General features: G+C 45.2%; 1 protein-coding gene across 2 annotated transcripts in view; it reads left to right on the top strand.

The window, feature by feature from the left end:
* The window catches only part of PRRG2 (proline rich and Gla domain 2), a 141,824-nt gene that overhangs the window by 72,714 nt on the left and 44,123 nt on the right, over window positions 1–24,987 (top strand). For both annotated transcript variants that reach the window (XM_069200980.1, XM_069200979.1), the window contains 4 exons: window positions 2,986–3,113; window positions 4,221–4,384; window positions 22,666–22,714; window positions 24,213–24,342. In XM_069200980.1, the coding sequence (XP_069057081.1) occupies window positions 2,996–3,113; window positions 4,221–4,384; window positions 22,666–22,714; window positions 24,213–24,342 (461 nt within the window). In that variant the 5' untranslated portion in view covers window positions 2,986–2,995. The remainder of the gene's footprint in view (window positions 1–2,985; window positions 3,114–4,220; window positions 4,385–22,665; window positions 22,715–24,212; window positions 24,343–24,987) is intronic.

Genomic DNA, 24,987 nt, shown 5'->3' with positions numbered 1-24,987 from the left:
ACTATCCAGAGATGTGTAAATCTATCTCGCCTTTCCAAATGTCAGAACACAGTTGTTATTATTATATATTTAACCCATAGTATTTTTAAACAACCATCTTCTCTCAAGCAGTCCAAAATGATCTTGCAATAAAACTCCTTTTCCATGTTAGTGTTTATTGAAATTCAAAACAATAGTGGAGCAGCTTAAATGTGGTGTTCTAGATATGCGAGTCCTAATTCCACCTGGTATAATGAAGCCCTAGAATTGTAGCATGACAACAGCCCCAAATGCCTACCCCATAGCTCTCAGGTCAAACACATTTACTATAATAAGTGTTAACCATGTGGTTCAGTGGTTTGGTGTCCAACTTCCTGGAAATGTAAACGCAGTGCCTTAGTTCCTCTGAACACTGAAACCTTCTATGGCAGCTAACTTCAATTGCCAGAGCAATGTGAAGTTAATCCCAAGTAAGAAAAGTCAGAACCCTTCTCTAATCTGCCTTAAGTGAAGGTTCTAGATTTAGTTGTTTTGAGACTTAGTCACAGTAAATGTCTTTGAGCAGTTGGTTTTACTTCTGATCTACTCGTAAATGACCCATAACCTTGTAAGTTATTTTTATTTTTGGCCATCTGCGAGATTTGGGAGTAGCGGCTTGCTTTGATGATAGAGAAACATTGGATGCCTCTCAGTCACAGATATTGTCCATTCTGGGTGTCAAGTACTGATATGTCTGTTGAGCATACATTAATCCACATAAAAGTGGATATCCTTGTTATTCGTTTTTGGCATACCACAATCTGAGAAATGTAGAGAATTTGGAATTCTCAGATGAATCCGGCAGCCAGCAGTTCAGCTTGCTCTTAAATCATCAACATCGCTGAGTGCCAAGTGTCTGCCTCATTCCTTGAACAGCATGTCATCTGGAAGGTGGATTTTACTGCTCCACACGATGGGCCTGCGCCATCCCACTCATGTATGGAGACTTGAGACACTGTAATGGAATTAGTAATCTAGATCCCTCTGGCCAGCGTGGTCATGTGGTCGGTATCTTTGGTCTTTGTGATTTGAATGGTCCATCAACTTTCTTTGAGAGGTAGGTAGGTTTGTATTATCAGTATCCCTCTTCAGGTGCTTCCACAGGGAGCCATCGGTCGGACGTTGTTCAAGGAGAAGAATTCCCCACCACACAATCTGCTGAGTCCAGTTGCAGATTCAGTTTTTATACCTCTTCTTTGCCCTTCTAGTATATGCTTGGCTTCTTCTATCCTCCAGCAGGCTCACTGACACAGCTGGGGCAGCATCAATATATTGGTATATACTGCATATTCTCAGGGCGCTGAACATGAACAAGGCTGAACTCGTCCCTAGCAATCCGTATGTTCTTTTTCTGAAATGTTCAGCTGCAGTTACCAGTGCTGGGCTTCACTGTTCCACCTACACTTCAAATTTCTCCTGCAGGATGTAAATATTTATATTTATCTAAACTAGATAGTCATATTTGGTGTTTTCAGTCCTGGCAGGTGTGGCTGCGCCGGATTAAACTTTACAGCTTTTGGGTATAGGGTCAGTGGAAGGTGATGACTGCTTCCTTCTCTTCCAGCAGTTGTTAATTTAACATTTAGCACATGGACAGACAGTTGAGTATCTTGGGCTTTCCTAAAAGGAAGATGTCTTTCTCCATAGGGACCTTATCCTGGACTGTTGTGAGTAACATCCATCTCGTCTCTCCTAACGTTCACATGGGATGGGCGGGTTGTCACTACCAAATGGCCGGTGTCTCTTGAGGCATAGTTCAAGCCCAGTGGGAGACCGAAAACCTGCAAATCTGCTTTGTTCTCCATTGTGTTATGTCCATGCCAGAGCTCTGAAAGCGCACGCGCCTCAGGCCAGTTCTTGGTGTCCCAATATCCCTCTTCAAGGAAGCAGTAGGAACTCTGTATAAGATCTGTCACCATCGTTGCTGAAAACAGTGCCGATACCATTAACATCACAGATACCCTTGATAACATTAACCATTTCCAGAGTCTTCTGAACAGTCTAAATGAAATGCCTTAAGTACTGGGACCAGGAATTGTATAGAAGTGGAAAAAAGCTATGTTTTATATATGCTGAAAACCTATTTCCACTTATACTGGATTCACATTAAAGCATGCTTTCTAAATGTATTCTTGTAACCATGCAACCTTTCATTGCAACAACTGTGTGTGTTTGGAATGGGTGGGGGAGTTGGGGTGTAACTGGGTGTCTTAGGGTTCATCCACAACAGATTCTGGCGCTCTTTCCTTCTTGCTTTTTTGCAGATTGTTGGGATGCGGTAAATCGCGCTGTTATCACTGGGTGCTAGTGTTGCTGCTGCCTCTACTGTCCTCCCTCTGGTATTCCCCTGATGCCAGTGGGCTGTTGCTATCCCCATTCCTTTTCGTTGGTGATGCTGCTGCTTTCCATCCCCAGTCAACTCATGGTACCCCTGAGTTACTCTGAGTGATCTGTCCCCACCCTTTGACCCTGGTTTCCTGGATGGTGGTGATGGTGGTGGTGGTGGTGGTGGTGGTGGTGGTGGTGGTGGTAGTGGTGATCATGCTGATCATGCTGATCAGTGTGCACCATTTTCCTGCTTTCGGGTGACACGGTCACTTTCTCCTTGTCGCTTCCGGGTGGTGCTCTCTCTTGCTGTCCCCTTCTCATGATCTGTTTTGTGGTACTTTTTTCTCATCCTTTCTGTTCTCCTCCAGTGTCTGCTGTCCCTTTCCTTCCTCCTCCTGGTCTTCTCTTGTCCTTGTCTCCTTTAGGTTGTGCCATCCCATCTCCTGCCTCCTCTGGCTGGTACTGTCTCTTGCCCTCCCATCTAGTATGCACAGATTGGCTTTTTCTTGCTCATCCTCCCCTGGTCCAACAAATGCAGTGCTACCTCTGGCAAGACCTTCTACAGGTCTTAAGATGTGGTGCTCTTCCCCCCTTTCTTCTGTAGTGAGGCTTTCTTACAATTGTTTTTTTCCTTTGCAGGTTAGCAGGAATGCGGTGGTGGACGCCAGAGGTGGCTCTCCTGCTGCTCCAGGCCTGTGCAGTGAGCTTTGCACACATCCTGACGCCTCGTAGGCTGCGGGGAGCCTCCATCCAAGCAGAGCAACCAGGTGACGGGGAAGACAGTGGAAGGAAGGTGATAGGGAGGCAGCAGAGCGGCTTTGAAAGGATAAGCTATTTTTGTCGAAGACTGCTCTTTCCTAATTTTACAGCGGTCTAGGGGTGTGTTGTGTTGTGTTTGATTGTGAAGAAGGCAGACACGTATCCAGGAACACAGCGCAGCTCATCTATGTATAGGGCTCACAGAGAAGCTTACCTTTATAGACTTTGGGGAGTAAAAACAGTTTCAGTGTGCACTGTGGTGCACACTACACCCTGTACTTGTGGTCTCGAGTTCATAGCACAGCTCATCTTCATGTACCGAGGCAAACATATGCTGCTCGCTGGCTTTTACACACTGCAACTTGTACCTGTGTCTGGGTCATGCTGTGCAGCTTGTTCTGCGGCTCGTAGTAGAAATAATCATTGTGTACTTGGTTCTGGGCTGTGCAACGCATCTCATCCTTGTGTCCCAGGAAACACTCATCCTCGGTTCCAGGCATGCAGTGCAGCTTGTCCTTTTGTTCTGTGGCACGTGGTATAGGTCATCACCTTGTACTGGGGTGCACAGTGCAGCTCATCCTAATGCAACAGGAAACAGCACAACATTTTCCTGCTCACATAGTGCATCTTGTGTCCCAGGAAACACTCATCCTCGGTTCACTGGCATGCAGTGCAGCTTCTCCTCTTGTTACGTGCCACATAGTACAAGCCATCCTTGTGTGGTGCAGAACACAAGACAACTCATCCTCGTGTTCTAGGAAATTCAAGACAACGCGCTCGGACCCCAGGGGACATCACGCAGCGTCGGTTCCTACTGTCCTTGGGCATGCAACGCAGCTTTTTCTCCAGTACTTCAGCACATAATACAGTATTTCTGCGTGCTCTGGAAGAACACAGCACAGACCCCATTTGCAGAGGGTTGTGGTTCTGTTTGCACATTTCTGAAAACAGACTAAGCCAGGGAGAGGGTACATTGGTGGTCCTCCTAGAGATGAAGAGAATGAAGACCCCACATGGGCTGTGCTGCACTGGCATTTACTTGTAATATTCTAAAAGTGCGTATGTATATAGTATGTTTCGTAGTAATAATCCCTAACGTCTTATTTTCTCCTTAGTGTTTCTGGGAGATGAATCTGCACACAACTTTCTTGGTCGCAGGCTCCTTTATAACAACTGGGACCTGGAGGCCCTCACCCCGGACAACCTGGAGCGAGAGTGTAATGAAGAGATCTGCAGCTACGAAGAGGCCCGGGAGTGTTTTGAGAATGACCAGCTGACAGTGAGTGGCTCTAAGACATGCTCTGCTAAGACATGCTCTGCTAAGACATGCTCTGCTAAGACATGCTCTGCTAAGACATGCTCTGCTAAGACATGCTCTGCTAAGACATGCTCTGCTAAGACCTGCTTTGTGAGGCTGTTGACTATGAGTTGGTGACACATTTTCCTGTAGGAGCCAGTGCTTCAGTGACCAAGTTAAGGTTGCCAGAGGAGGCCTAAATCATCAACTATTGCCTAATATTCAGAGGAGCTATAGGTCTAGCTTTGAAATAACTCCCAGATTAAAGTAAGGATCATTGCATGGGAGAGTGAGAAATATATTTGCTCTGCACCTGTTTCAGAACTAAAGAAAAAATTGAACTCTTTGTAGGAAAATTCGTACATCTCCAGTTCAAGATGAGCGGTTCCATATGGATGAAGCGAGTTCTACGTGTAGTGAAGAGGTACCACTGTCAAGTAAGCTCATGGGTGTAATTAAAGGAGGCCACTTCAGAGTTACAGTTGTACACGTCACTCAGAATGGGTTTAAAGGCAAAGACAAAACTCTCGACAATTGGGGGCACACTATGTGCTGTTTTAATACCTGTGCCATAGCCCCAGCATCTCTAGTCCGTTATCAAGTACTTCACTCTTCTCAAGGTTGTCTGGGTGAAAGCAGATTGCACATGTAGTGACTCCTCGGTCATCCATTGGTGCATGCCCTGTTTGGTAAGGGCACTGCCCCGGGGAGACTGTATCGCAGAATAAACGAGAGGACTTGTGCTCTCACCAGAGTGAGGATAAGCAACCCTGTCACTTGGGAACTAAACTTCCTATTTGTAGTTAACCAGAATTTGGGAAAATAATAAAGCTTCAGTTTATATTTTGAATTGCATCCACCATATCCATGTTTCTCATCTCTGGGTTAGACAAGTAGTGCCCACCCCTTAGAGTTCAGTCTCAGGTGTTCTGTTATACTCTGCCTCTAGTGCTCAGCCACGTCACTCTTACTTGTAGTTGGTCCAGGTTCTCTATCCAGTTTAAAAGTTACCTCTTTTCATAAGTGATCTAAGTTTGCGGACTCTCGCTTGTCCTATTGTCAGATACCACTGACAACCCTCAGTGATGCAGCACACATTCCATTAGTGGGAGCAGCCCCCATAGAGTCATGATTTTTATCCCATGATTTCATCGTCTTATGTATGGTAACTGAGAAGCAATGAGGGTGTTGCTCTCTGGTCTACTGAAGTTTATCTAGCACCAAGCTGTCTTAGAAACTCCCATCCTCGTGCTGCACACATCCTTAGAAACAGTAGCATTGAAATCAGCAGGAGTCCAAAGCAAGGCGGATAAAAGCTTACCCAAGGTGACTGATCTGCTGGTTTAGATTGCTCACAAGATGATCAGTTTAACTGGAGGGATGCAGTCCTCGTGGTTGGCTTCAGTGGGCTAACAAACAAATAGGACATTATATGGATTTGTTAGGGTGAAGCCTTATGCCTTGCACAATAAGATGCCATTTGGTGGGACATGGCTTCAGAGCGACTGAGAAAAACTGTTCTAAAAAGGTCTTCAGATAAAGTCCCATACCAGGGCAACAAGCACTTGAAAACCTGTACACACACTCAAGAAAGAGTTGCAAATGAGGAAAAGGTGTTCATGGGTCTTACGGGTCCAATGTAGGTTTTTTCATTTTTGGGTACAATGTCATAGTGTGTATTTTTGCCCAAATACAACAAATGCTTTTTGGACAAAGGCAAAGAATACTGATGCAACAATTGGTAAAAAGAATAAACATGCATATTCTTGAATATGAGAATTTCTAAACTGGGCCTTTCTTTTGTTTACTGTGAAGTGATGTCCATCTCTTATAATGCCTTGTGAGGCACACGACTGCCTTAATCTATCTTCAGAAGCAGCGGAAGGTTCCTTCACTTTCAAGCTTCTACAGACTCGTTCAGGTTTCTTGTAGTTATGTATTCACACCTTGTACTCTGAAGATCCATTGGAGTTTATTTAGCGCAGAACAAACTTCACTTAACATTTCTTCAAAGGGCAACCTGGTAGAGGAGGGTGGCAGCGACAAGTTACACACAAAATAAGACAAAGCTACAAGCCGAAACTCTTGACTAAATGGACCTCAATGTGTACCTCTAGCACCACCAGTTTGACCATGGGCTTGGCCACCTCTGCATGGCTCAGCAGACAGAGCAAGTAATTTCTGAGGAGCCCCATATTTTTGCATTAAGTATTTTCTTGCATTTTGTATGCTTAAGCACCTTGCAGTGAGTTTCCCCATTGAATAGGAACAGTCTACGGTATTCCCTTTTTAAAGGTATGTTTATTAAAGGTGTGTTTTAGAGGAGGCATCAAGTGTGATACAGAGCTGGTATATCAAACCGAGGATGGAGATTTCTCTAAAACAGAAGTTTGGGTGGTCAAGCGTAAAGTCCGATAGTTAGTCCATGGGAGCATTGGCGAAGACTGACTTGTGTGGGGTCGTTGGTAAACGGAAAGGAACAAGGCAGAGAAAATGGAAAATTATGAACAAACAAGGAATTCAATTCTGAGACTAAGTAATTTCCATTGCTAGCCCTCCACTGTTGTCTATTGGATTGGTGTCTATACTGGGCCTGGTATCAGTGAGGAAAAACTCATCCTTAAACTCAATACCAGCAAAACAGACCTTGATCTTTCTTGGCCAAAGGTAGAGCAAACCTAACCGCTCTCCCAACTTCTGACGTACTAGGACAAATGTATTCTTGCCTCACCTAAAACATTTGTTTTTTACCTGTGGCACTCAGCACCAGTACCAACAATATGATTACCAGGTGTTACCTTGCACAAAGCACTGGTTGTGGTTTCCGCTACTAATGCCGGATTTAATTATTTCAAATCTCTGTTGCAGGTCTTACCGCAGCTCAAGTCAGTCACTTACTTAGGGTCCGAAATGCCGGCATTAAACTAAAGGTTTTGGGGGAAAAACATGCACGATTGCCAGAAGATTGGTTCAGTGTCTCCCAGTATGGGGCAGAATTATCCTGAATCTTGCTTTGTTGGTGTAAAAATGCAAGAACGAAATTGCCATTGAAAACCTTTCTAGTCTCATCGGTCACTACCAACTGTAACAGCGAATCACAGCTTCATAGAGACAGCGCTTCACCTCCTGAGATAGAGAACAATGCAATGTTATCACCTTCCACAACCCATCAATTTTTATACAAGTGTGTCCTATAAGCATTTCTAGAAAATAAATACTTGACAGAAACTGAAACTCCAGACAATGGAAGTCTCAGCTGGTGCCAATCTTTCTCATGTGAATGATCAAGAGGGCCCTGAAAAGATTCAGATAATATACTTTTCTCAGACACTGAACTCATCGCTTACAAGTGGCAGTACGAAAAAGATGCTAAATATGTCCAAAGCTCGCAGTGCAGGTCTAAGTATAATAACCAGCATACAAAATTTCTGCAGATAATCATGGCACTTCCATTGAGAGCAGTCTATATCAGCATAAATCATCAAACGAGCATTGGCTATGCCAAAAGGTCCGGCTTTAAAGGAATGTTGCACGGTAATGTGAAGGATAGCCAGTAGATAGCATGGCAATGGACATGTATTCGTGTGAAAGCAAAGACCTGTAAATTAATATTGGTGTGGGTTTAAAGGTCAGTTGACTTATCAAGCCAGACTTTAAAAAAAACACAAAAAAAACTTGTAGGTTAATGACTGCCCTCCTTCCATCTGTGCTGCTGCCAGAGAAAAACATCACAAATAATCTAGTTATCTAAGGCCCTTTAATATCATTACACTGTCATGTATTCCCCTGAATGTCCAAGCTCAGGCAACTGGATAAATAAACAAAATGATCACAGCTGTATGGAGGGAAAGCACTGTTTTGTGGAAGCAAGCAACCTCTGCCCAATCAAAACTTGGATTCTTGGCTCTCAAAATGTGAGTGGAAGCAAAGCCCCTTTTTAGTGATTCTCACATAATGGTCTGACAGCTGCACTGTCAAGCCAGACCATAAAAAACCAAAACAAGATCTCTCTATCCTTAAGTCAACACAAAATGTGCTTTGTATTCTCCATGTAAAACTCTTGTTTAAAGGAGGACAAGCCTGTTCATTGCAGGAACAGTCTACCTGTCCCTGCTATTCTGTCCTTCGGAAAGCCCTAAAATCATAACTCCTTTTAGGTAATACAATGACTATTGTGAAGTAATTGTTTTCAGTATTGTGGCCTCATAAGTGCCATTACAAATGGATAGACAGATACACTATAGGGGGGAGGTGCCCTCTTCGAGATGGGTTTCTGTGATGAAGAGCTCCAGTTATGCTTTGGTGGACTCCCACGCAGGGCCAAGCCTAGGCATGGGCAGTCTGGTCAGCTGACCAGGGACCCACATCCAGCTCACCAATATGGGGCCATGCAGCAGTGCTGAACAGCCAGGTCATTGCAAACAAATCCTTTCCTCCCCCATCCAGTTAAGAATGGGGTGTGCCTTGTTGCAACTGGGAAAGGTGAGGTGGGGCACTCCCCTGGTCCTGGTTTCAGTGAGAAGCATTCTGCAATCAGGGCTCCTGACCAACAGCATAGAGAGGGGGACTGTGGGACACCCTATGTCACACAGTTAGTGTCCTGCCTGATTTAACCCTATTAAAGGAGCCACACATCTCAGCAGAGCTACCTGTGGGTGGCTGGGAGGTAGGAGCTGTAATACAATTCAGCATCTGGGGCAGTTCAACTATTGGGATGCAAAATCAGCCACCTGCTTATAAATTGCACTAAATGTGTTAATGAAAACCATGCTGGACATCTCTCTTGGAAGTATACCCTTGCTGCCTATTTCTTCAATTAAACATGTTTCAAAGTGGGAACAAATTGTAAGGTCAGTGGATGGAGGCACAGAATTTAATTTTACCAGGCCCAAACAGTTATATTCAGTCAATCTGTAGAGCGCTACTTGTCAGCTGAAAGGGTATCCAGGCGCTTACTGCCAATCTCAGTTGAAAAGCCAGGTCTTGAGTCCCTTCCTGAAGTTGGTCATTGATGGAGTGGTGAGGAGGTGGAGGGGTAGAGTGTTCTAGGCTTTGGTGGCGGGATGGGAGAAGTCCTCCTGTGTGGGTTCGGTGTATGTGAGGTATTTTTATGGGATGTGCAGAGCAAAGATTCCTGGGTGGCCGGTGGAAGTGCAGGCGGTGGTTCATTTAAGCGGGTCCTCGGTCATGGAGGGCTTTGAAGACGTGGATTAGGAGCTTGAAGTAGCATCTCTTGTGAACTGGGAGCCAGTTGAGGTGCCTCAGGTGCTGAGTAACGTGAGTTCTCTTGAGTAGGTTGAGGATCAGTCTAGCTGCTGCGTTCTGGATTGACTTGAGTTTTTGCATGAGTTCGGTGGTGGTGCCTGCATAGAGTGCGTTGCCAATAGTCCAGTCGGCTGGTGATGAGGATCTGCGTTACTGTTTTCATGATGTGATTGGGAGCCACTTGAAGATCTTGCGGAGCATGCAGAGTGAGTGAAAGCAGGCTAAGGAGACATTGTTGACTTGATTTTTTTAATTTTTATGGATCGTTCACTGTCCAGGATGTTGCTGAGGTTGCTGGCATGGTCTTTTGGCATGGGGGTGGGTCCGAGTTCTGATGGCCACCAGGAGTAGTTCCATAGGTCAGTGTGCTTGCCAAAGATGAGAACTTCCATCTTGAGCTTAACACAGGTGTCCCTCATCCAGGCTCAGATGTTCTTCATACAGTTGTGAAAATTAGTCTTCAACGATGTAGGGTGGGCTGAGAGCGAAAGAACGAGATGGGTATCAGTGTAGGAGATGATGTTGATGTTGTGCGTTCTGACAATATCCGTGAGTGGTGTCATGTAGATGTTGAAGAAGGTAGGACTGAGGGATGAGCCTTGTGGAATGCTGCAAATGTTGTGCTTGGTCTGTGATGTGAAAGGAGTGAGTCTGAATTTCTAGGTGCGTCCAGCGAGGAAGGATGCCATCCATTTGAGCGTCTCATCTGTGATCCAAATCTGGCATAGGCGATTGATGAATGTGTGGTGGGATACTGTGTCCAAGGCCACAGAGAGGTCTAGCAGGATCAGGACGGCTGATTCTCTTCTGTCCAGTAGGGTGTGAATTTCTTCTGTTGCGGTGATCAGAGCTGTCTTGGTGCTGTAGTTGGCTCTGAAGCCTGATTGGGAAGGGTCTAATAGGTTGTTTCTCGCAAGGTGTTGGGTGAGTTGGAGGTTGATGGCCGCCTTCTGGTCTTTGATGGGGAACCGGAGTAGCAAGATGAGACAGTAGTTCTGGAGCTCGCTGGGGCCTGCCGAGAGTTTCTTGAGATGTGGTCTGACCTCTGAGTGTTTACAGGCGTCGGGGAAGGTGGCATTGAAGATGGTGGTGAGTTGGCGGCTGATCTTGTCTCTTCCAAGGTTGACAAGTCAGTGGGGGCAGGGGGCAGTGGGTGCTCCTGAGTGGATGGTGTTCATCAGAGTGGATGTGTTTGATGTGCTGAGTTGTTCCCATGCGGCGAGTTGGTGGTCGATCAGGGATATATTAGTAGTCCTACAACTGCAACACACTGCTGCTTACTGCAAATGCTATACATTTCCCACTGTATTGTGTTTTGGTGAGTATACTCTTTGACCTTGATTTCTTATTCCCCTCCCCCAGCAATATCTAGCTAATTTAATGTCTGCAGACTTCGATCCCACTGCCCTGCGCAACAAAATCCCTCTGTTTTGGTTGCTCAATTACTTTTTAGATTCCACATGGCCATGTGTGTTCCTTAAAGATCTACCTTATTTGTGTGAAAAACTAACTAATCGATGTTATGCTAAAAGAGAGTCCACATACTTTTACTTGAGATGACTTATTGAAATTTTCCAATACATAATTTACTGTACCAAGCAAATGCCTGGGTTGAGTTGATGGCATATATTTACCAGTGAAATATTCAGCCTTCCTGTTTCCCTTTTTCTTAATATACTTAGCCTCCATTGTCTTTGATTTACGCTCACTTTCGTTTTACACAGATCTGGAGATATAACTGATGTTATGTTGTGCTATATTTGTTTGAAGAGTGCAGTTATACTAAACTGTTTGGTGCTAAAGCAGGGAACATAATTAGCCTAAAAGGATAGAAGTAAAAGTTATTAGTTAAAAGCCAAGGTTTGATGTCTTTTCTGATTGAATTTAACATGGGTTCTGAGCAAATGGCAGCTGGGAGAGAGTTTCACACTTTTATAATGCCACAATGGAGAAGGATCTGCCCCCATTTGCAACTGTCCTAGCTAGTTGCACGGTTAATAACCACTTCTGTGCCCAGGACGTAATGGTTACGTCCTGAGGCACAGTGCTCGTGTGCCCAGACGTAACCATTACGTCCTGGGCACAGAGCCCAGAGGGTTCCCCCCCATGCCCTTCCACCCCCCCCGTGACAGAGGCCTCCTCCCATTGCGCTGGAAGCTCAGCTTTCAGCGCGATCGGAAGAGAAATGCAAAGCATTTCTCTTCCAATCACGTGGAGGAGGGCGGAGAGGCTTCAAAGGGAAGGAAATTAATTTCCTTCCCTTTGAAGTCTCTCTGAGCGTTTTAGCAGCCGGATTGTAAAGCAATCCGGCTGCTAAAACGCCCACTAGATACCAGGGATGTACTTTTTTATAGGTAATTGGCATGAGGGAGCGACCCCTTGGGCAAGGTAGTTTTGTATTTGATAATTTTGATGTGTCCAGATAGTGTTTTGGGGCATTTCCTTTCGTGGGTGCCAGGCCTACCCACACAAGTAAGGTACCATTTTTATTGAGAGACTTGGGGAAACGCAGGGTGGAAGGAAATTTGTGGCTCCTCTCAGATTCCAGAACTTTCTGTCACCGAAATGAGAGGAAAAAGTGTTTTTTTTTGGTCACATTTTGAGGTTTGCAAAGGATTCTGGGTAACAGAACATGGTGAGAGCCCCACAAGTCACCCCATCCTTGGATTCCCCTAGGTGTCTAGTTTTCAAAAATGCGCTGGTTTGCTAGGTTTCCCCATGTGCCGGCTGAGCTAGAGGCCAAAATCCACAGGTAGGCACTTTGTAAAAAACACCTCTGTTTTCTGTGAAAAAATGTGATGTGTCCACGTTGTGTTTTGGGCCATTTCCTTTCGTGGGCGCTAGGCCTACCCACACAAGTGAGGTACCATTTTTATCGGGAGACTTGGGGGAACACAGAATAGCAAAACAAGTGTTATTGCCCCTTGTCTTTCTCTACATTTTTCCCTTCCAAATGTAAGGCAATGTGTAAAAAAGACGTCTATTTGAGAAATGCCCTGTAATTCACATGCTAGGATGGGCACCCCGGAATTCAGAGATGTGCAAATAACCACTGCTTCTCAACACCTTATCTTGTGGCCATTTTGGAAATACAAAGGTTTTCTTGATACCTATTTTTCACTTTTTATATTTCTGCAAATGAATTGCTGTATACCCGGTATAGAATAAAAACCCATTGCAAGGTGCAGCTCATTTATTGGCTCTGGGTACCTGGAGATCTTGATGAACCTACAAGCCGTATATATCCCCGCAACCACAAGAGTCTAGCTGACGTAACGGTATATTGCTTTCAAAAATATGACATTGCAAGAAAAAGTTACAGAGTAAAACGTGGAGAAAAATGGCTGTTTTTTTTCACCTCAATTTCAATATCTTTTTATTTCAGCTGTTATTTTCTGTATGAAACACTTGTAGGATCTACACAAAGGACCCCTTGCTGAATTCTAGAATTTTGTCTACTTTTCAGAAATGGTTAGCTTTCGGGGATCCAGCATTGGTTTCTCACCCATTTTGGTCACTAACTGGAAGGAGGCTGAAAGCACAAAAAATTGTAAAAATGGGGCATGTCCCAGTAAAATGTCAAAATAATAGTGAAAAATTGGGTTTTCCAATTCAAGTCTGCCTGTTCCTGAAAGCTGGGAAGATGGTGATCTTGCCACCCCAAACCTTTGTTGATGCCATTTTCAGGGAAAAAACCACGAGCTGCCTTCTGCAGCCCTTTTTTCCCATTTAAAAAAAAAAATCACAGTATTTTGGCTAATTTCTTAGTCTCCTTCAGGGGAACCCACAAAGTCTGGGTACCTGTAGAATCCCTAGGGTGTTGGAAAAAAAGGATGCAAATTTGGCGTGGGTAGCTTATGTGAACAAAATGTTATGAGGGCCTAAGCGCGAACTGCCCCAAATAGCCGAAAAAAGGCTCGGCACAGGAGGGGGAAAAGGCCTGGCAGCGAAGGGGTTAAGAACTGATTGGTGGTGCATCACAATTTATTTGGCTGAAAAATTAAAAATATGGAGGTTGGAAAGATAGGGCAGTGGAGAGGCAATATTTTATGTACAGTCGTAAGGGCTGGATTTAAAGGCAACTTTGGGCAGAATGGTAGTTAGTGCAGGATTCTTAGGAATGGTGATATCCTCTCAGGTCTTGAGATGGGGGGTTGTGTAGGAAAGTACCCTCTTTTTGGCATGTTAGCCCCACTTTCTGCCTGATGTCAGTGTGTTTGACTGTCACTATGATCCTGCTAACCAAGACCCCAGTGCTTATGCTCTCTCTCCTCTCCAATGTGTCACTACATACTAGTAACCCACTATTTCATTCCAACTTGGCATACTGGTGCCCCCTTATAAGTCCCTAGTATATGGTACTTAGGTACCCAGGGCATTGGGGTCCCAGGGGATCCCTGTGGGCTGCGGCATTACTTTTAACACCCATAGGGAGACCATGCAAAGGCTTCTACAGGACTGCCATTACAGCCTGTGTGAAATGGTGCATGCACCATTTCACAGCCTTTTACACTATGACTTTTATACCTATGCCCAGCTTCACAAAGGTAACTTCGAATATGGCCATGTAAAGTGTCTAACATCAGGGAATTGTACCCCAATACTGATTCTAGTATTGGTTTTACAATTCCATGCACTCTGGGAGCTCCACAGTGGACCCCCAGTACTGCCTTACCAGGTTTTCCAGGCAGCCCCAGCGCTGCCACCTCACAGACAGGTTTCTGCCCGCCTGTTGCTTGAGCAGCTCAAGACCAGGAAGGCAGAACAAAGCATTTCCTTAGGGAGAGGGGTGTTACAGGCATGGGAGAGGTAGCCTCCCAGAGCCTTTGCAAATGCTTTGAAGGGCACAGATGGTGTTCTCCTTGCATGATTCAGTCTACACCGGTTCAGGGACCTCCACTCCCTGCTCTGGCATGAAACTGGACAAAGGAAAGGAGAGTGATCACTCCCCTGTACATCACCACCCCACGGATGGTGCCCATAGCTCCTCCAGAGTGTCCCTGGGTTTTGCCATCTTGGTTTCCAAGGTTGTGGGGCACTCTGGGAACAACTGAGTGGCCAGTGCCAGCATGTGACGTCAGAGCCCTCCCCTGATAGGTGCTTACCTATGTAACTAGCCAAACCCCCTTTCAGGGCCGTTTATGGTCTCTCTCCTGGGTGTTTCCTCCGATTCGGATTGAAAGACTCCAGCAGGAATCCTCTGCATCTTTTACTTCACTTTCTACTGGCAAAACTGCATCTGGACCCTCCTGGAACTTTACAAACTGCAACAAAGAAGCAAATACGACTTCTTCAACATTTTATCTTCAACTCCTGCCAGCAACTGCAACTGTTTCCAGGTCCTGCATCCTCTGAGGACTGCCTGTCTTCAGCCTGCATGAGAAGAACTAAGGACTCTCCCTTAAATTGAAGGAGTCACTTCCCTGCTTCAGCAGGCACCCCTCTGCAGTGACGAGCAGTAGCGTGGGCCCTCTCTCCTGACTAAGTGCGTGGATCCAGCAACACGGGTAGTGGACTGAAGTACTCCCGACAGTCCTAAAGTCCAGCTGTCCAACTTTTGTGGAGGTAAGAGCTTGCCTCCCCACGCAAGACAGTCCCCTGTGCACTGCGTGATTTGCAGTTGCCAAGGCTTGTGTGTGACCTTCCAAGAAGTTCTTCATGCACAGCACAGCTCTGGTCCCCAGCACTCCTTCCTGTGACGCACAGCTTCCTGAGTGGTTCTCCGGCAGCGTGGGTTCCCTTTGTGTCGTGCTGCGTGGGCCTCCATTTGTCCTTCTTTGTCCCTGTGCTGTGGGACTCCTGGGCTCGCTACGTGGTCTTCTGAGGGCTATCTGAGTTGCTGAGAGCCCCCTCTGTCTCCCCGTCCTGGGTAGAGGTCACCAGGCCCCTCATGGTCCCTGGCAGCACCATTTTCTGCTAACAGGAAGTGTTGCGTGTGCCAAGGCTGCTTGGTGGAATCCAGCGACACAAACCAGACTGCAGTCTTACATCCGGCATGGGACATCATCTGCACCAACCTGGAACCCGCATTCATCTTCTTGGGTGTAGAACTGACTGTTCTTCTTCACCGGTGGTTCTTCTTTTGCACCTTCATCCGGGTTAGCAGGGGCTCCTGTTCTCCCTGGAGTCTTCAGTGCTTCTTGGACTTGGTCCCCTTCTTCCACAGGTCTTCAGGTCCAGGAATCCATCTTTGGTGTTTTGCAGTCCCTTCTGGTTCTTGCATAATCTTCTATCACGGCTTCTCGTGTGTTCTAGGAAACTAACTGTGATTTACTCCAGCTTTCCTGGAATCTGGGTTAGGTTCTTTTACTAACCTTTGGTGTTTTGTTACACTTCCAGCACCCCTCTACACACGACACTTGCCTAGGTGGGAAACCGACATTTGCATTCCACTATTTTAGTATATGGTTTGTGCCCCCCCACCCCCCCAGGCCCATTGCAACCTATTGTGATTTTCACTAGTTGCAGTGTTTTCTAACTGTTTTTACAACTTTTTCTGCATTCTAGTGTATATACTGTATATTTTACTTACCTTTTAAGGGAGTTTAGTCTCTAAGGTATTTTTGGCATTGTGTCACTATAAATAAAGTACCTTTATTTTTGTAACACAGAGTATTTTCTTTCATGTGTGTGAGTACTGTGTGACTACAGTGTTATTGCATGAACTTTGCATGTCTCCTAGATAAGTCTTGGCTGCTCAGCTACAACTACCCCTAGACAGCCTGGCTTCTAGACACTGACTACATTTCACTAATTAGGGATAACTGGACCTGGTATAAGGTGTAAGTACCTTTGGCACCTACTACGAACCAGGCCAGCCTCCTACAGCAAGGTGCACATTTGCACTTGGATTAGACAGGCTAAATATGATTTGAGTGTCATCCACGTACATCTAGAAGCTGTCCCTTCCGTGTTGTACAAGAGTGGATAAATATAGCCTTGCAGCCTGCTGCTATGGAGGGTTATAAGGCTATTATAACATTCTGCCACTAGAGGGCAGAATATTCTAATAAATAAAACAAAGGCCTCACGGAGCCCAAGGGGACTGAGATTCTCTCGGGCCCTATGAGGCCTTTGTGAGACAAACATTGGAATGTTGGAGCTCCTGGCTTTTACCAGCAATTATAAGCCTAGAGCCACTCCACAGTCTTCCATTTTCTAAAAAGCAGTATGGACATGATTGACCCCTACAGGGTACCACAGTTTCATTACAAATAGTTGTGGAATTTAAAGGTGGTAATTTAGTGATCTGCTGACAGTCTGATAGATATGATATAATATCCTGTTGGAATCAGCAGCCCAGCCCCTGCCTTTCTTCTCGGATTTTTCAGAATGGAATGATCTATGGTATTGAAGGCTCTTGCAGCTCTTAAAGCAGCCATAATCCAGTACCATGAGGCCCAAAGAAACAGGCTGGTTAGTGAGCCAGCCCACATCACATACAAAACCAGTTGCATCATCATCTACAAAGCCATCATGACTGTGGGACCGCTGCCTACTTGGATGTATAGTTCTCCATCTCCTTTTAGACAGAAGATGAAGTGCAAAAAAAGAAAAAAACAAGGCAAAAGGCCATCCGGACAGCCCCAGCCGAGCATCAGTTTCCGAAACAGCTATATACTCCCCTCTTTAAAGAACACTACATCTTGATGCAGGGACAGTCAACAAACCAGCTGCCCGTCGTATCAGAAATTGACAGCGTCTTTGACCATGTACTTTTATCCACAGACTTTTAGCTAGGTTTACACTATGTAGCTATCACATACGTAATTCTTAAAACATTGCACTAATCTGGAAATAATATTTTATTAAAGATGTGCATTTTGGAGAGACCTTGACCACATGTTTTCACCTAGACACTAATATATATTTCTACTTAATAGAACTTGTTTTAATGGGGTTATTAATTATGCTTGTTTTGTTCTACTGATACCCACACCAAAAAAGTTGCTTCTTACAAAGTCGCTTCAGGAGGACTGCAGTTGATGGCACTTCCTTTGATGTAATTTCCTGGGTTGTTACGTTGTATGTAAATTACAGGGGGGCACACATTCAGGAACCACCTCAGCTGTCATCTAAAAAGGAGAGCTCTTTCCGAGTTCCAGGCCTCGAGACGTGCCCTAATAGGGCATAATGAGCATACAAAGCAATCTGAATTCAAAGCAGCATTGAGTTGGTTTGAGCCATACTTTGATGCTGTCCCTCACGCTCCTATGTCATTCTGCTTTCTGCATAAATTGCGGATACACGCCGCGGCCTGAAAGTGGAGCACTTACTCTGGGCCTCGTACACGTCTCCAAAACTCTGAGCACTTGATTACCCTGCAGCCAACGCCTTATCTTCATCCATACAACGGACAGAAGATTGGTAACTATCCACGCCACTGGACCAGTTAAAGAGCGCTTTGGGGTAGAACACTAGGTCGGCGGGCTCTTTGGAAATTCCACAGTGTAGACTAGAGTGTACTAAAACTCTTAACTGCGTAGAAGCCGGAAGATACATTTGTAATAACCAGAGAGTAACCTTGATTTGTGATCGCAGAGCGCCCTCTAGTGGGCAATGTCTTAGGACGACTCTAACTCCTCCAAAACGTGTTAGCCGACGGTATTTTTTGCTTGTTTGTTTATTAGCAGCTTATTTCACGCGAACTTGGCCCAGGTAAATTAGATCCCTTAACATGAGCACCAAATTACATTAAAGGTCAGATTATTTTTTTATATTTTTCAACACAACCCGGAGAGGTTACGTAACTTGCGCCAAATCGCGGAATGTTGAGCCGAAAATAAAGTGTTTATTACCTAAATGATAGGTCGTAGTTTTCTCGACCTTAGCGTGCCTCCAGGTTATTAGACTTGCAGCGTACCTTCGCATTTCTGGAGCAGATGTTTCTACGTTTTATATTGGATGGGTTGTTAAAGCGTTTACATCACGCTAAAATGGTATCCTGGCGCTGGGGGAGCTACTTAACTGGTGAGATGAGTAAGAGCATGCCAGCTGTTGAGTTTCTCTTTGAAAGCTAGGAAAGTGTTGACGGTATGCAGAGAGTACAACTTTTAGCATCCACCTGGTCTAGAGTGGAAGATGCGCGGGATGACTGCAGGATGTGAATGAAATTGGAGTCCAAGAGGGCCTGGGAAGGATCTCTTCTCTTGTGGGCCAATGTTGTGCAAGTCCCTGTAGGCATTATATAAAAGGGTGAAGAGTGCACAGGAAGCCAGTGGAGAGTGCCAGGTGGTCCTCAATGACTACACAGAGCCGGGAGTGGGTGTTCCAAACACGTTATTAACTCCACACCCACAAGACCCCCCACTCTTCCACGTCACGGGGTATTTAACTCTTTCGGGGGGCGCTGCATCAGCCCAACCATTCAGCATCCGTGGAGAGGGTTTTGTTAGTATATCCCCCTCCCAGGACTTCGCATCATGGGGTTGCCTGAGTACAGGCAACACTACATTCTTCCTCAATTTAAGATGAAAACAAAAATCCAGGCGATAACCCACTACCAAACATCACTAGCATACAAACACATTGGAATATGAACCCAGCATACCACCGGGCCAACAAGGATATCCAGATGGAGGGAATCACCTACTATTTAGTCATAAAATCAGCATATATCGCTTGGATGGGTTGGGATTGGCCCTCAAGTTGTAGCGTCCAGTCCCAGATCTTCCTGACAGCAGTTCTTGGGTTCCACCGGCGGACTGCAGCTCGTCGGCCGGACCCCAGGTCCTGACAGCTGTCCAAATAGGAGGTCCAAGTGAGGCCGGCTGCTCTGACACCCAACCGCATTCTTGCGCATGACCTCCTCACACTGGGGACTGGTGGGGTAGCATCCTTATTGCTTCTCTGAGATCCATCGCTCATAGAATCATCCTCCCCATCACCTGAGGGTGAAGAGGTGGAGAATTTCTATAACCGGGATACGGTTCTTGTGACACTCTCGCCACCGTTCTCATCTATTATGGTCTTTTTGATAGTAGTTCCTGTCAACAGCTCAGCCTCGAAGGGTAACCAGAATTTCCCCGCGGTGATGGTCTTTGATCAACACAGTATCTCCCAATGCTCTTTATTTCTGTGAGGGGTATTCATTAGTACAAGACCTCTATTCCATTGATTGGGGGGGGGTACGGGGTGGAGGCGTGCCACCACCACAAAGGGGGGTGTGGGATGGCATCAGTCACCGCTCTCCTAAAACATAACTGGCTCAGAAAGACGCCTATGGTGGCATGGGACGTGACCCTGTATTAGCTGAGAAAAGTGTACAGGGTGCTTTCAACGTTCTGTGCTTCCGCTATGGCTATGCAGATAGCCTTTTGACAATGTCTTTACAAACCTTTCTACTTCTTCATTTGCTTGGGGCTACCCGGGTGTCACCCGCCAATGTTTAGGGTTTTGGGACTTCAGAAATTCAGACCACTCATGACTGTTAAACTGAGGTCGGTTGTCTCTTCGGATCGCACCAAAAAGGCCGTGGGTGGCCATCGTTTTCTCTATCTTTGGGCTGACAACAGGTGCCGAAGTGGACAGCACAATCTCTACTTCCGGGTACCTTGAGTAGTCACCCTCCACTATTAGCATGTGGTATCCGTCAGGAAGAGTCCCAAAACCAGCACTGACTCTCTGCCAAGGGTCCGTGGGTCCATCTTCCGTGATAACTGACACTGGTGGGGTCAGGTAATCCTCTCACTTGGCAGACAAGGCACCCTTTAGTCACGTCTTCTACTTGTTGGTCTAGCCCTGGGAACCAGACCTTGCTCCAAAGTCTGTTCTTTGATTTTACAATTCCCTGGTGAGCTCCATGTGCTAGAAGGACGGCCTGATGCCTTGGGCATGTGGATAGCACAAGGGGGGGGCCTTGCAGCAGATAGCCTTCACTCATGGAGAGCTTGTGGCATAAATGATAAAGGGCTTGTTGTGCGACTTTGGCCTCAGTGGTACAAAAGGTTGATGGGTGCTGTAGAGGTCGCCAGTCGCAGGATCGAATGACCTCCAGGGCTATTTGTAGACAGTCTTCTTGACAAGTGGCTTCCATGACCTCAGCAAGAGGTATGGGTAGTGTTATTGCTCAGTCTAATCCCAGCCTGACATACCTCTCTGTTTCTAGAGCTTCTTCGGCTTCCTGTGGGGTGGCTGGGCGTGCATGAAGTGATAAGTCAGCAGGGTTTCTTTTGCCAGGCTGGTACTGTACATTGAAGTTACATTCTTGTAACTGTAGTATCCACTTGTCCATCCTCAGTGGCAGCTTGGATGATGACCCTTTGAAGACAGGAAGGAGCGACTTGTGATCCGTAATGACTGTGAATGCCTTGCCATACAGATATGAGTGAAAGTGCCGACGCCCTCAGTGGATGGCGATGGCCTCCCATTCTATCTGGGAGTATTCTTGTTCAGCAGGTGTCAGGGTACTGCTGGCGTATGTGATGGGGTCCATTCCCCACAGTCTTGCCTATGTGCCAGTACCGCTCCCAAACCAGTCAGGCTTGTGTCATCAGCCACTGAGATTCTTGTTGAGGATCAAAATATGCCAGGCTGAGAGGGTATATTCTGAAAAGTGCGCTTTTGGTCTTTGCCCAACACCCATAGGTAATTGGCTTTGGTCAAATCCCGCAACGTGCCAGTGATGTCTGATAAGTTCCTCATAGACGCCCACAATTTGTGACTAAGCCCAAAAAGCTTCTTACACCGGTGCCAGAGGTCAGGGCTGAGGCCTCCTGAATGTCTTTCACATTGACAGGGTCTGGGCCAATTCCTTTCTCCAAGAACTTGTACCCAAAGAAACAAATGTCTCTTTTTCAAGAATTCACATTTTTCACAGTGTAGGGTCAATCCACGTTCCCCCAGTCTTACAAATACTGCTCATAGGCGAGCCACATGACTTTCTAACGTGGGGGCGTGCACCAGAATGTCATCGGTTACATTTAGGACTCCCGAGAGCCCTTGCAGGACCTCCCTAATGCTAGGCTGGAACACCTCAGCTGCGCTGGAAATGCCAAAATTCAAAGGTACCATTGTGGTGGGACCTTCATTTTTCAGCAGTTCCCCAATAGCTCATGTAGCAGCATTTACCTCATTGATTGCCATCTGGGTTATTGACTTTCTATCAAGAAATATGCCCGGTCCTTGGTGCCGGAGTGGCCTCTGTTATGCATTCATAAGGAGCATCCCACCATGTTTCGGTAGTCTTAATTTTTCAGTAAAAAAAAATGTCTCTACTTGTTTTACGGAATGATTCTGTATATTTAGTGAAATATAAAGTGGCACCCATTCTTTGAAAGAGCTGCATCACAAGCAGATTTATACACTGCTGGTCAAGTATGAGATAGTCGCTCAGACTGCAGCCCCGCCTTTCAGTAGTATTTATTAGAAATCACTTCAAGAAACTTTATAGGTACAATCTGATGCTGCTGACCTAAAACATATAGCTAACAAGAATTGACACGAAGGAAGCATTTTAAGGCTACTCTAGGTGTGAGCCTTCATTTGACATTTGTTCCTAATCCCTTTTCTAGGAACCTTTGCTTAAACTGCGTATGGGTCTTTTTCTCCAGCTCAAAGTAAAAATAAGGCGTAACTGATGGAACTATTGCAGATGTGGTTGCTAACTTAGGGGAGTAACTTGTTTCTTGCATGTGTCCTGTTCCTGTGCCCCAGATTTAATGCTATTTGAACGCTTTTCAGCAATTTGAGTCTGCTTTGGTTTGATTTCCTTTGAGCGCTCCTTTAATAGCACTGACATCAGGCCAGTGTTTAAGAGCATTTTAGAAGCAGTGCAATTGTGAATCCTTTTAAACTGGGAACGTATTTACATTTTTATTGTTTATGCAATTGTTTATGTGGGCTATACGGCCTAATTAACTTAATTTAATAATACTGATACTGAACTGATGTTGGATGATCCTAGATGTCTGCTGTATAAATATGAACTTTGGAAAGAAAGTAACGTTTTTCTTTTTTAAATAGATAAATATGTATAATTTTCTTTTCACCACTTATAGAAACAATTCTGGGATAAATACCCTCACAATGGAAAAGGTGGAGATTCTGGTGAGTGCCTGAGGAGGCCTTGGTTTATAATTAGTATTTTATGATTTTTAACACCGGTCAGATAAAGATGAAATGTGGGACAGGTTGATTTTCTGCGTCTAGAAATCCCTTTTGTAAGAAGGCGACAGTAGAAAGTGGATTTCCGTATTGGAAATATTGTAAGGCTGTGGGTATCCATCTTGAAGATAATTATGTCACTGGTTGCATGCTGTGGATAAGAATCCGGTGATTCATTCATTCATTCATTCATTACAACCCTTGGAAGCTACCCCTCTAAACACGTGGGCCATTCCCAAAGAATGTTAACTGGAATCACATGATCTGTCGAGAAAATGCTGCAAGGGTTATTCGATTCTTGCAGCTTTCCCGGGACAGATGTTGCCATCATAGATAGATGCCATCACCAAACATGGGTAATAAAAGTCTACTTTGCCCTGGATGGATCACACGATTCTTTAAACCATCACCGATTTCATTATTTTTGTAACTTTAACAAACTATATTTTGTGATCTGTTCCTGATGGTCATGTGATTTATCATTGGTGAAGGTGTATCGTGGCCACATTATCTTTCTGTGGGAAGTTAATTTTATAGATCCCTAGTAAAACTCTCAAGGATCCCGTTGAGAATGTTGGTATCGTCGTTCATGGCTTGTGATGGTGTCCAGCATTGTGATTTCCATCCATGCGGAACGCAACAGGATCATGCAGTCTTTCCAGGGGAATGTGTTTGAATCACCTGAATGATCCCTAGTGAAGGCAACATGATGATCAATCTCTGACAGTAACAAGGATTGCATGATTTTGCCAGGGGAAGGCAAGAATCGTCTTCTTTATCCTGAGTGAACATGTCAAGGATTGTGTGATCTGCCATAGAAGGTTTAGGAAAAATCATCTGACTGATCGCCAGTAAATGTGTTGAGGATTATGTAATAATTCCAGGGACTATTAAAAAAATTTGATCCATCGCAAGAGAAGGTGTTGAGGATCATGTGATTCTTTCAAAGGAAAGTTAGACTCATCTGATTGATCCTTAGTAAAGGTGCCAATGATCGCCTAATCCTTCCAGGGGAAGATTAAAATCATGTAATTTATCCCCAGTGAAGGTGGCAAAAAACGCAATCCATCCTGGGTTTAGTTACAAAGATTTTGTTATTCACAAGCTTAATTTGATTACTCCATTAGATGGACATAGTGCTCCTCACACAATAAGCTTCCATACTGGGACACAGTCCTGGAAGTGAAGCAGTCCCAGGAATAGGCACCCAACCTTAATGGCTTAATTTTACATGATGAGGTGTGGGACCCCCTAGTGGCCACGCTCCTTCCAAAGATTCCAGTTTTTTTGTTTGTTTGTTTATGTTGGTATTAAATCACCATAACTGTCTCTATCCTCTATATATGGAAGAAATAGTGTAGTCAAATTAGAGGATATAGTCAGGTGTGTGAAGCTTGCAAACGTATCACTTTTGTTACATTCTGCTCTTTGCTTCTTGCAGCCAGTGTGAGGAACATTGATGTGGCTGCGCTAGTTGCGGGGATGACCGGAGCCATCTTGGTACTCATCATGATCGCTGTGGTGGCGATGTATTGCATGAAGTACAGAGCCATGGAGCGCCGACGCAGCAGGTAGGCGCCTCCATAGTATCATGCATCTGTCCGTTTCAGGGCAGAGTAACCTTCCTAAGATGAATGGATAGCACTGACGGACGAGTGCGCTGTAATGTGTCCGTATGATTGAATCTCTTTGGTGGCATTCCTCACCTTAAATACGGCAACTGAGAGGAGTGTACAGAAGATAATTATTTGACTAAGTTTGATATGGTACACTTCAACCATGTCACACCGTCCGAGCCTGTGGTGCTAGGCAAAGGTGTGTTGTTACTTTAGATCAGTGAACCTTACCCACATCACATTGTCAGTAGTCTAGGAACTTGCACTACTTTACATAACAGTACTTTGGTACTGACTTCTATTCTAAAGCTATCCTACTTAACAGTCCTACCTGTATGGTGTGGCTTTTATGGCTACATTGCATGTCCCACACCGAGCATAAGCTAATCGCTATACATTGTTTCATCATTCTCAATTAAGACGTACCTGCAGGTATGTATTTGAAAAAGAGCTGACCCCACCCTTGCAATTTTCACCTCACCTTCTATTCCCTATGTTTTTGTCTTTTGACCAAGCCTCTCTTATGTGTCTGACTAACTTTTCTAAGAGCGAGGGAAAAAACAAAGTTCTGTAAAGAATTTGATGAAAGAAAAATCAGAG

Source organism: Pleurodeles waltl, chromosome 7 (genome assembly GCF_031143425.1).
Source record: "Pleurodeles waltl isolate 20211129_DDA chromosome 7, aPleWal1.hap1.20221129, whole genome shotgun sequence".
Taxonomy (NCBI): Eukaryota; Metazoa; Chordata; class Amphibia; order Caudata; family Salamandridae; genus Pleurodeles; species Pleurodeles waltl.
The sequence above is the reverse complement of the archived record's forward strand: the minus strand, read 5'-3'. Positions and strand labels throughout refer to the sequence as shown.